Source organism: Amborella trichopoda, chromosome 12, assembly GCF_054954075.1.
Source record: "Amborella trichopoda isolate Santa Cruz 75 chromosome 12, AtrichopodaSantaCruz75HAP2 v2.0, whole genome shotgun sequence".
Classification (NCBI taxonomy): domain Eukaryota; kingdom Viridiplantae; phylum Streptophyta; class Magnoliopsida; order Amborellales; family Amborellaceae; genus Amborella; species Amborella trichopoda.
The window spans coordinates 33,565,637-33,578,868 of record NC_142347.1 but is presented as its reverse complement, the minus strand read 5'-3'; the positions used below and the strand labels follow the sequence as shown (position 1 = coordinate 33,578,868).

The following is a 13,232-nucleotide window of genomic DNA, read 5'->3' as shown; positions in this document are numbered from 1 at the left end:
TATATATAATTAGCCATAGCTGAGAATTGATCTCGTTTATCTCATTTCCTTTACACATCTATGTGACTACTTAGTTCAAACTTTTTTCATCATTTGGAGTGATTATTGTACTTTTAGTAATGGAACTACAGAGTGATCTATCAAGGTTTTTATCTGCTTCTGAAATATTAAAAGGGAAAGTTGTCAGAATACTGGGGCTAAGAACATTTCCTTGTACAGGTAATCATTGGGATTTCTGCAATGAGTTTGACTTGCGAAAATCTCTGGATCGACAGTTGCTTGGTGCGGCACATATAGATTGTGTGAATCTTCAAGATGTTGAAGATCTTGCAAGTCTCCGTGATCGTTGTTCTGCTTTTTTAGCCCCATTTGCAAGGTTTGCCTGATTAACTCTTTTAATAAACGGGAATTTCTTTGGTTAGTGTTCTGATTTGCATGCTTTCTTGTTGAGATTACGGAACTCATCTTCCTTGTCATGTTATTCATGTGGTCTATCACAGTCTCTAATTGCTCGTGCATTTTCGTGTAGTCATATTTCTGTAATTATAATTAGTTGGAATGCCATGGATATTGCTCTTAATGCGGTAAATCTATTTTCCATGCATTACTCATGCGACTCTGACTCCAATATTATGTTTGTGTGAATTTGGTCTTGTGGTCATGAATTAAGAAGTTGCGTGGTCAACTGTGTGGTTCAATGTGGTTTAGATTGTGGGGGGGAAGGGGGGGTGTCTCTCCCATCGATCATCATGACAACGGAGATTGAACTACGGGTGCATGGATTCACATTTTTTTAGTATGTGGCACGAGCAATTGGGTCAAAACCTCTGTGCTTCACATCCACTATCAGAGGGGGTTACTCATGGAGATGCATTTAGTACGTGCAACCACGGTGCATAGGCCGTGTGTGTTTGTTCCCCAGTAAGACAGCCAGACAACAGAAACTTCTGCACACACCTGTTAAATTGCAAAGTGGAATGGATATTAGGGATATGTTCAAAGCACACTTATGTTCAAATTTTAAATGATGTATTTTCTAAGAATAGATTGGTTTACTAACATAGATTCTCTTATTGCAACTGTAATAGCATTCCAATCTTCTGCTGTTGCGACCTTCTCATACTCTTCTTATGGAAGCATTTGTTTTTACGTGAAGATAGTAGTTTTGGTCAGGTGAAGACTCTCAGATGATGCCCATTGTGCATACATGCTCTCCCTTGACATTTGCTGCTTGTTTGCTGGACTGACATTTAGTTAGCATAGCATTTGATTTAGTACATGTATCATCAGCTGTGGCCCCTTTGTCAACAGCAGATGGATATGTCAATGGTTCATCTGCTCAAGTGGACATGACTTGGCAACGTTTGTCCATTTTTGACAGCAGAAGGCCAATGGCACATGAACCTGTATGGTACATGTACCATAGTATACAAACCGTATTAGAGAATGGGTGCAAACTTTAGAGCATTCACTGCTGCTGATCTTTCCGTGTAAATAATGTGCTTTAGGAGCCTTCAAACAGTGTAGGAATGTCCTTCATGCATGGGTCATTTCCTATTTTCCTGTGTTGGTCATTGGGGTTTGGAGGATGCTTGGGGTTCATTACCATTATGTTGAAGACATATGGTAAATTGAAATAACTTTGAAATTAAGTACTTGAGATAAAAGGGGGATCTCTTCAATGGAGCCCTGCATTTTCTCTCTAAAATCTGGAGGGGAGAGAGAGAGAGAGGGGGAGGGAGATGCACACCTACTTGACCCAATCTAGGTCGATCTCTGGTTCTCCCTAATTCGGCGATGGCGGAGAGAGGTGGCTGTGTCTGTTGGGGAGCAATAGTCACTGAATGTGCCATGCTAGATAATTACTTTCATGTAGTTACTCTAAGATAACCTCTATGTTAGAATTATCCATCAAAATCACAGTTGATTAAGCATTTGATCTGGTGACCTTTGCCCTTGGATTCACAGATCTTAATGAAAGTAGTAAAGAAGGTAAATATAAAAAAAGCCAAGATTTAACCTGAGAAAGGACCCTTCAAATAGCTCAGATGTCTTCCAATGTGTAATTGGAATAAAAGTTTGGCTTAGATGCAATAAACCAGTAATTAGCTCCCGCAACTGATCCGACACAAGCTCAGGTCATGCCCAAAGCTTTAGGACACAAACAATATTTTATCCCATTGATTGGTAGACTCAAAATCCTGTTTTTCCAATGCTAAATTACCTAGATTTCCTGACTCTACGAATCCAAAGCACATGAAATCTGGATCGGATGTGCTTCTAGTTTTTGGCGAACAACTAAGAAAACCCCCTTCAAGGAGTTATCCACATGTGTGCATTTCCTCTATTGCAAGTAGATATCAAAGACAATGAAAACATCGCAACACCTTTTTGTGGGCTCCATTTCACCCCAAATATCTAACGACGCCAGAGAGGTATAATGAACCTGCTATGGCTAGGGTTTGATAGTAAAAAGCCTTACAGTTGTTGATCCACCTAAAGGTCTTCCAATAAATGCTAATCTGGCCATGAAACCTTTGATTTCAACTTTCTTCAAATATGGGTCTCGATGGCTTGGATCATGAGCCAGGTAAAAGCCCTTAGGTAATTTGAGGTTTAGATGTGTCAGTATTTCTGACATTAGCAGTTCATATGGATGATTCAACCTAATATGATTCCAACCTAATTGCAAAGATACATTCATTTGCTGTATTGTATATAAATACAATGACAAGGGGATCATTTACTGCTTTGATGCCATTTAAATGCTATATGATCTACGTCTGATCCATGGTAGATAAGCAGGCAAACGATCCTGTGAAGGAAGGAGTAGATGATTTCAACGTAATTTTGAGGATACCTTCCTTTGCTGTAGAGTGTATGCATACAATGATGAGGGGATTATTTACTGCTTTGATGGCCATTTGAAATGTTATTTGTTCTAGTTCTGATGCATGGTGGAGAAGCAGCAAAACAAACCTGTGAAGGAATGGTGGAGAAGCAGCAAAACAAACCTGTGAAGGAAGGAGTAGATGTGTGAGTGCACGCGAGAGAGAGAGAGAGAGAGAGAGAGAGAGATGGAGGGCAAACATATTCTTATTTTTTATTTTTATTCAACTTTAAATGATGTATATAATAGTTTTAGTTTTAGGGTTTATTTCTAGGGGTTTTTAATTTTTAGGGATTCTAGGCTATTCACATCGGCAAAACTGTCATCACAAATTTTAAGTTAAGTTAGGATATATGGGTCAATGTATTATTTGTTTGGATACTTTTTGTACTTGAAACATTAAGTTACTATATATAAGAAGTGTGTGGGGCCTTGAGGGGGTCAATTCCACATGATTTTTAGAAATTGAAAGAAAGAAAAACTTAGGCTTTTGGAACCCTAACTTGGGGTATGGAGAAGAAACCCTAGGTTTCTTTGAATTGTGCTTGTGTTTGGCTTGTTTCTTGCTAATTTTATTGTTCTCTTAAATTCTTCTGCATCAGAGAGAGAGAGAGAGAGAGCGAGAGAGAGAGAGAGAGAGAGAGAGCTTTAGAAGGTTGTGAGCTGAACATTACGCATGAGTATTCCGAGAGAGAGAGAGAGAGAGAGAGAGAGAGAGAGAGAGAGAGAGCAAGAGAGAGTACAGCTTCAGAAGGTTGTAAACTGAACATTATGCATGAATACTCCTATAAAATATGCATGTGACCAATGTGTCCTGTTGCGATCAATTATTGTGATAGGGTTCTGCATGCCTCACCTCGCAGAAAAATATGTTGTTTACTTTTGGCATCTACTGCACTTCTCTCACAGACCTATGTTTTAGTAGCGAAAGAAAATACATGCTCATCAATAAAAGGATTTATGTATTTCATTGCCTCTATATTTCACAAAGATCAAAATCAGGACCACTAAGCCGATGATGAGATTTGCAAAATAGTTTTAAAACTGTAATCAAGCAAGTTTTAGAGCATTTTAGGGGAGCTTTAGAGTTAGGGATGGATTTTATAAGTTTTACATTTGTACTTCACATCATTCTTTTGTTTGGGAAATAATCCAATGCAACGGTTGTATAGTAGTATAATGCAACCACACCTCTAGAAAACCATATTTTTGGCATTTGTATGACCCCAAATTTTGCACACACATTCTCTTCATCCTCATAATCAATCCTACGAAAAAAAATTTCAATTTGCACCCTAGATATGGTCAAAATTAGTACCCATCCAACAATAAATCTCGACCATCCATTTCGTGAATTTCAAGATCTAGGCCTTAAGAAATTCAAAATCACTTTTTGCCTTTTTTACCATTATTAATCTAATGATGATAACGCTATATAAAAACTTTGGGCATAAAAAAATGCTTATGAGCCTATATCTAATCATCGCAATAAAATGGACGGCTTATATTAATTGGGCTAGAATAAAAACTTTCGAGAGTATTTTTTTCAAAATTTTCTATTTTGTGATTGTTATTCAGAATGAAAAGAGAGTACATTTAAAAATTTGTGTCAAACAAATATTTCTAACATAGTTTTTGAAGATGGTTGCATTATACTACTATACAACTGTTGCGTGAAATCATTACCCATTTTGTTAATATTCTGTGGGAGGTGCTTGATGTTTAGAACAGGCTATTGCTATCTTTTGTTCCTTTTCATGTATGCTGCCATTTTACTCGTACATTTGATAGTACAAACAAATGTCATTCAAATCTAGTTTTCTCAAGAACTTCCAATTCAGACAAGGAAGCATGAATTCATATAATTAGGTTTCTGAATTTTATCACTCCAATTAATGCAAATTCCTTCTGAAAGTAACTCAAAAGGACTTTAGAATTTGGTTAATCATTCATATTTTCGTACTTTTTTATCATATGGCTAATACACTTTCTTACATGACTTTCAGAACTGAGGAAGGCATCACATGTGTTGGCCGTGTTGCAATACAATCATTCTGTTCTCCACAATGCAGATACTCCAATTCGGTAACTTCTACATAAGGCTTTATTAATGTAGTTATGATATTTGGAGTTTTCTTAGGTTCCGAATTAATGGCATTCATATGTCATGTTCTGAACGTAGTTGTGCCCTTCTTAGTTGGAAATTGTTTCATTCGGGCTGGACCGCATTTCTACAATACGCGGTCTAGAGGTGTAAAGCATCCATCTTAAAGATGGATGCAAATAGGGGGTCCATCTAAAAACAATTGTATCTAACGGTATAAATGTTTTTTTAACATGATTATTATTTCTAGTTTTCCATTTATTTTTTATTTTTATTTTTTTTTCATATTCATGATCTCCATGTTAAAGATTATATATTCTCAAAAAATTAGGACCAAATTATATTTTAAAAATATATTTATTGCCAAGCCTGCATTTGTACAATATGCGAGCTGGCTGCATAGAAACCATGTCCTTCTTAGTTTGGGATTCATTTGAAGTTCATGCATTGCATTGTAAGATTTTGTCTCCCAAATTCGTGATTACGGTCATCGCTCCAGTACTATCAACTTTTTTTTACTCCTGATTTGGTTCAGTGCGATTCACTATCTCATCAAAATATTAGGAAATGTTGAAGAGTTCCCTTTAGATGAAAATTGAATCTCTTGACTTACTTTTCTGGACAGAGGTTGATATCATTGGTATTGCTTTATAATAGTAAATATTCATTGCATAACAATAGGTAAACAACAAGAGTGGGGCCCTTGGATGGTGGTTAGGGTAGGGAGCTACAATTTGAAATCAAGAGTTACAATCTCACCCATCCCAAGTTAACATTAAAAAAAAAAAAAGAAAGGAAAAAGGAAAGAAAGAAAGAAAGAAAGAAAAATGGTCGGCAAATAACAATGGTATTTCTGATGACCACAATAGAATGCAATACAGTTTGCCCAAGAGAACGCTTTTCTAGATGTCACAACATGGACTCACCCAAAGTTGGAAAAGTTGGCCGCCCGGCCACCCAGGCGGCCTGGCCGACAAACCGCCTAGTAGGCATGTCTAAGCTCCCAAGGCGCTGCCTAGACACCCTTGCAAGGTGGGTGCTAGGCTGCACCTCTCTTGCCCTTGGCTGAGGGCAGAAAATGGCCTCAACCGAGGGCTTCTTGTCATCATTTTCCCCCTAGAAAGAGGGAAAAGGGTTTTGGGCGGCATTCTTACCCCTCAAAAACCTTGTGGTGAGTTTAAAGAGAGATAACCCTCTAAAAACATAGATTTCTAGATATTTCAAAAGATTGAAAATATTTTCCAACTCGAACCCTTGCAAAATCGAAAAACAATCATCTTGACAATGTTCACAAAGATGGGGGTGGCCACTTGGGCGGTCGGGGGCCCCAACCAGCTAGGCGGTCACCCAAGTGACCGCTTAGTGACCTAGGTGGCCAACATGTAAAAGAAAGGGCGGATGGGGGTTAGGGGCCGATTACTTGGCCGCCGAGGGCGATTAGTCAACCGATTAGTCGGTCGACTAGGGCCACCATCCTGCACTTTGCTGAATTGTCCCAATGCGGGGTAGCATGGCCTCCCAACCGACTGGGCGCAGACTTTTTTAACATAGCATCCTGAATCTTTTTGGAGCTTGATGTGGTTGCAAAGGAGGATTTTTGGCAACCAAAAGTTGCCAATTTGGTCCAATATTGATTCCATTAATCTGGGTTATGTATTTTTTGTGTAAAATGTATGTATTTATTTTTTGATATTTTTAATATTTTGTATTTGGATTATTTTCCTGTTTTCTTTTTTAGTTTGGGAAAACAATCCAATGAAAATAGTCCATTGCCCCCAAACCAAAGGATTGTTTAATGCATTTTTTGCTTTTTTTGCATGAGTTTTTACTTGCATGATTCATAGTTTTTTTCCCATTTCTACTTTAAACCATTGCCTTGTTGATGAGTAACTTCGATATTATTTGTGATTTTTAGATCGAGAAACCAAATCAATGGGAAAAGCCCATTGCTCCCAAACCAATTTAATATTTTTTGTTACATGGTTTGGTTTACTTATAGCCAACCTGAAATAATTGAGAAAATGCTATGATGATGATGATGATGATGATGATGATTTAGTTTACTTATATGATTTGTAATTTGTTTTTCAATTTTATGCTTTAAATCATTGCAATTTTGATGTGTAGGTTTTACCTTGAGGTTTTTGACATTATTTTTAGTTTTTTTTTTTTTTTTTTAATTCCCCCCTTGAGCACGCTAGCTTTACTTCTTCCTTGGATTGTTAAACTATTGAGAAGGGGCAACATTATTCTTTCAACTTCGTTGCCTATTTGTAGTTTTTAGATGATCAATTTTTAATATTATCTAGATGATCAATTTTAATGGTCTAAGAAGGTTGGGGACCTTTAGCTTTCCCTTAACCCGTCCCAAGCTAGGTAAAAGGGGTGGGTTGCGTTAGGTAGGCAGCCAATGTAAAACTTTGCCAAAACTTCTCATGAATCTGAAAATAGAGCAAAATGGCGAGCCAGGATTCGTGTAGCCGACCCCAATTAATTGGGAAAAGGCTTTGATGATGATAATGGATAATCAATTTTAAAAATTTAGACTACATAGTTGTAAATTAATCTTGCTTTTGTGAATTTATCTACAAATTAGACTTCTTGTAAATGTATTCAAGTTTGACTTTAGTGGTTTTGTGTAATTTTTAGGATTAGGTGATAAATTGATAATAAAGGGTTGTAGGTGACAATGTCTTCCTCGAGTTCAAATAAACAAGTTGATTTGGGATGGAAATATAGAGTTATCCTAATCCTAATGATAAAAGCAATGTAGCTTGCAAATTCTTAATGAGTACAATACTGACAATTAATTGATTCAAGAAGCATTCAGGCAGCATTAGAGGGGACATAGTATTATGTATTCAAGTCCTTGGAGATGTTAGGAAAGAGATGTTGAAACTTTTACATGGGATCTAAATTTCAAAAGAAGAGAGAAGAGACAAGGAAACAATAAGAAGACCCTAGGAGATTTGTAAATATCTATGGAATAGAAGATGAAGATGAAGAAGAAGAGGAAGGGGCCTATTGATACATTCTTCCCCCTCCCGATCCTGAGGTGGTAGTTCAAGAAAGACTACAAGCATCGACTAGTGTGGAGAGTCAATTGAAGAAGAAGGATAGGGATTAGGTTAATCAGTTTATAGCTCGATGGTATTATCAAGCAGGTCTGTTCTCTAATATTGCAAGGTTGAAGAGCTTCCAAAAGTATGTTGGAGTTAGTGAGGCAGATTGGCCAAGATATAGGGCCGTTACACCTTATGAGTTCAAGGTTCCTTTATTGAAAAAGGCAATGGAGCTCACAAATAAGTACTTGAAGACCCACAAGGATGTATGGGGTAGGAGCGAGGTGACCATTATGACAAATACTTGGAGCGATAAGAGATCGAGGAGTATTATGAATTTACTGGTTAATTGTCTTATGGGAACAATTCTTTTGAGGTCCATTGGCGTATATGATTAGACTCATGATACGAGTTTCATATCTGGAGTTGTGGGATAAGTAAATTAAGGAGGTGGGGGAGGCAGATGTTAAGCAAGTTGTCACTGATATAGCTAAGGCCAATATGGCGGCTGCTAGATTGTTGGAGATGAGGACGCTGCACATTTTTTGGATGCCTTGTACGACGCATTGCATTGACATCCTGTTTGAAGCGATTGATAAGAAGAAAGCGGTTAAGGGGATAATAGATAAAGCAAAAGCTGTAACGATTGTCTTTTACAGCCACACCAATTTTTTAGCTATGATGAGGAAGTATACAGAAGGGCACTTGGTGAGGCCAGGGATCACGAGGTTTGCACCTTCGTACTTGTCTTAAAATTTTCTTAGCAATAAAAAAGACAAGATTTGAACCATATTTGTCTCCTCATATTGGAAGGAAAGCAAATGGTCTGAGGCAAAGAGCAAAATGGTGTATGACATCAGGTTTTGGAGTAGGGTCTGGTACTGCATCTATCTTTTTGAGCCACTTGTAAAAGTACTGCGAGTTATGGACACTGAAAAGGAACCGGCTATTGGGCATATTTACGAGTCAATTGAGGCTGCAAGAGAAGAAATTAAGATGAACTTGAAGAAAACTGGAAGTAAATATGGCCCCATTTTGAAAATTGTATATGATAAATGAGATTTACAGTTGGAGGGACCCCCACACCTAGGAGGGTACGGTCTCAACCCTGCTTATTACTATACTGATTCTGAGATGGAGAGTAGGGGTTGTTTCATGGAAGCAATTAACAAGTATAATGTGAAGGTCAACCCCAACTCAGATGTCCAAGACAAAGTGTTCATGGAACTTGACTTGTATTGTCACACTACGGGGGTACTTGGGATAGACATCACAATCAAGGCAAAGGACGAAAATATATCCATGTAAGTTGAAGATGTATTTGTCATTTAAATTTTTACTCGCTTCATATTTAATTTGGCTCTAATTTTCTAAATTTACTCAAATATATGCACTCTATTTATTTTAATGTATTGTAGCTTCATGATGGACCAACCATGGACAAAGTGCCCCCAACTTGCAAAGTATGGTGCAACGGATTTTTAGCTTGACTTGTACGTTGTTTGGATGCCAGATGACCTTGGGCGTGGGTGCCATGTTGCTAGTGATGATCAAACTCAACCTCATATTTAGAGTTCATGATGTTTGTGGGGTGAAGACGACATCCTTTTCTAGTTTACTGCCTTTGAATTGTGAGTTATGACGTTTTTTTATTAGTTATCTGTTGTGACTTGTGAGATGTAATGGATATCTCAAGTTTTGGAATCAGTATAATAGAAAATTTAAATTCCCTAGTTATTGCTAGTAATTTTCATTCTTTTAATGCCTACTTTTAATTATTTTATTCACATTTTAAAGTCGTGTATGTGTAAGTTTGATCTGTAGTTCTGAACAATAAATTATATACATAAAACTATAAGACCATGTTATTAAAAAAAAATGATATCCTATATTAAAAAACAAGGGGGTCCAAAAATCCGCAAGGGTCTGGGCCCCCCCATTATGTGGGGCTCCCCCATTATGCAGGCTGTCTGCCTCCGCCTTCTTGAACATTGGCCTCACCCCTAAAATGCTAAGGTGGACTATTTGATCCATTGAGGGGTAGTGATTTTTTTCTCAAGTGAAATGCTTTGTAAAGATGTCTGTTGGTGAGGCTTTCTATGCTCTCTAGTTAAGAGAAGAATTTAAATTCAAGTTGTGTACCCGGCCCAAACATAGGCTCGTGTAATAGCCATGGGCCTTGTGAGAGATTGTGAGTGCACATGTGTGGCTGTTGGTTGGCATGAACAACCGTGTAATGACCATGTATATTTGAATTGGCATGCATATGTAATAATGGCCCGTGGAGTGGATTGACCAAACCCTTAACACCTCTCTTTCTTTCATAAAACAAATGAACCCTGTGGGTAGCCATTGATGGTGGGGCGTGGGGCTAGTGTAACTGCCACAACAGGTGGTGGCCACATAAATGAGGGTGCATACTCGGGACTATATGAAGCTTTTGCTCGGACCCTTGAGCAGGTACTGCCCTTTCCTATAAAATTTGTACCTTTTTGCTTCATTCCTTTTAAGTGTGCTTGTGGAGAGCTCACCTCACAGGCTTCACTTTGGCTTGGACTTCACATTTTGGCTAAGTGGAAAATGAGCCCTTATGACCATTAGTATCAGAGCATAGTTGGGTGACTATGGCTGGTGGTGTCTTGGCTGAAATTCGGGCATGTGTCAACCTTCTTGAGTAGTAGTTGAAACAAGTCATGACCCAAGGGATCTAATATGGTTAGTTAGGGTAGAGCTTCATCACCTTGAAGGCTTGGAGTGGAGTCTTGGAGGCCAACCGGGCGAAGCGATGTAGTGGGTTTGATGCTCATATGGGAGGATTCATGAATGACGCTGGGCCTTCAAGGACTCCTGCAATTATGACATCTAATTCAATTAGAATTGGTTAAACCAGAAAGCTAAGAAGTCTATCATTATTTTCGATCACAATTTCAGTTCTTTACTTTCCTATTGTAAATTTTCCATTTCATTACTGTTATCAAAGCATGTTCCTAAAGCACCTGAGGATCTACTGCAAGTTTGCATGATGGCTGTTAGAAGAGGTTGAATCCATGGTCATGGTGGTGACAAAGTTACATGGGAGGATCTCAATGATCTGAAAAGGGAAATTGAGGAACTGGCATGTGGATACTTCAAAGATGTTCAAATCGAAGGAGATTCGAGGATTTGATGCCCAAGGTGCTTCCAACCCCCTTTGATTGATGTTTATTATTTGTTCAAGACAAAGTTAGATATGAATCCTACATATTTCATTGCGCGGATGGAAGTCTTTCCATAACCATGAAATGGATGAAGCTTTGCTTCACAACCACTGGAGGAACAAAAAATCCTTCTCATGACTAATGCATATTTAAACCTATCTATAATGAGGAAGAAAAAGATCATATCTTCAACTTAGAGCGCATGAGGATACTTCGATTGTAGGTAGGTCATCCAATTTTCAGTTTAAATCACCCTTCTTTGATCCTGTAGTTGGTTTGATCGATTGTAGGTGTTCTGATTTTAGATGATGAACCTTTGAAAGAAGTTGAGGAAATTAGGACATTTCTCTTGGAGATAATAAGGAGAGATTACTTCTTGAAAATGATGATGAAACCTTGGATGGCAAGGTGAACAAGGAAACTCTATGGGAAGAAGACGATGGCCATGGTGATGGTTTGTTACGAGAGTTTGGGGTGAGAGTTTTGTGCAGAATCGACAGTATGGACTCTGCATATAATGTGTTTAATGAGGTGTATGGTGATGGCGTAGAGAACTAATAAACATCAAGGATTTTTATGAAAGTCTTGGGCGAGAGTTTTTTTGCGAATTCAAGGGTTACGGACACTGCATATGAAGTGTTCAATGAGGTGTATGGTGATGGTGAAGGGAACTAGGAAACTTCAGGGTTTGTTATGAAAGTCTTGGGTAACACTTTTGGTGCGAATTGAAGGGGTATGGACTTTGCATACAACGTGTTCAATGAGGTGTATACTTAAAATGAGGGTTGATGGGTTTTCAAGCTTGTTCAGGATTCTTAAAGTTGCAAAGGAATATTCTAGGGGATTAGAGCACATTGGAATCAATTTGGCGTAGATGAGTCATGATGGATCTTTAACCCAATAACCTTGGCCCTAAATTCAAAGAGAAAGGAAGTTGTTGAGGATGTCGAAGGTAACAAGGAAGAAGACTTGGTATCCAATTTTCAATTTACATATCAAGATCCTTTTCTTGAGGATTCTTTTTACCACCTAGACTATTGGAGCCAACAAGGAAGAAGGTTGAATCGTGGGCTTGGCAACAAATTCATTTCAGCACACTTCAAAACTCGATGAGTTTTCCCCAACCAAGGGAGTTTGATGCAAGGCAAGATGACGCTTATTTTTTAATTTTTATTTAAATTTTAGGTATGTATTTTTAAGACTCTATAGTGTTACTTTTCTAGTTTTTAAGCGATTTTATGTTTTTTTTTTGGGAAAATTTCGTATAGGACCCAAATTCCTCATATTATTTCATGGTAGACCCTCTTTCCGTTTTTCTTTCAAGCGGCATAAGAAAATCCATAAGGATTTCACCATACCCCCTCATCTCTTATCTCCCTCTTTTATTGACTTTTGACTATAAAAATTAGCCCCAACAAATCTTTTTATACCATTTCATCCCAAAAACGTTTTTAACCCTCTTTTTCCCTTTCCACCAATTAAAAAAGTTTTTGGGTTGAAATGGTATAAAACGATTTGTTGGGGCTAATTTTTATGATCAAAAGTCAATAAAAAAGGGAGATAAGAGATGAGGGGGTATAGTGAAATCTTTAGGGGTTTTCTTGTACCGCTTGAAAGAAAAAGGAAGGCGGGTCTACCATGAAATAATACGAGGAATTAGGGTTCTATACGAAATTTTTCCTTTTCGTTCTTTTAGTTTTTTAGGATTTTAGGGGATGTATGGAAAAATAGTTAGAGTGGTTATGGAATTCTTTGTTTTATTAGGGGTAAAAGTGTCATTATGGATTTGGTTTGAATTGCTACTTCTAATTCATTTTGAAATAGGATTTATTGGGTTCTAAGTAAGGTCTTTTATTATAACGAAAATTGTTTCATGTGGGCTGGACCGCATTTCTACATATGCGGTCTAGAAAGTGTAAAGCATCCATCTTAAAGATGGATGCAAGTAGGTGTTCCATCTAAAAACAATGGAAATTAAC

At 37.8% G+C, this 13,232-nt stretch overlaps 1 protein-coding gene across 1 annotated transcript in view; it reads left to right on the top strand.

Annotated features, from left to right (window-relative positions):
* ELO1 (Paxneb protein-like protein) overlaps positions 1-13,232 on the top strand; it is a 63,091-nt gene that overhangs the window by 45,732 nt on the left and 4,127 nt on the right. Inside the window, exons 4-5 of the mRNA XM_088853979.1 lie at positions 220-376; positions 4,897-4,975. Of these exons, the coding sequence (XP_088710105.1) occupies positions 220-376; positions 4,897-4,975 (236 nt within the window). The remainder of the gene's footprint in view (positions 1-219; positions 377-4,896; positions 4,976-13,232) is intronic.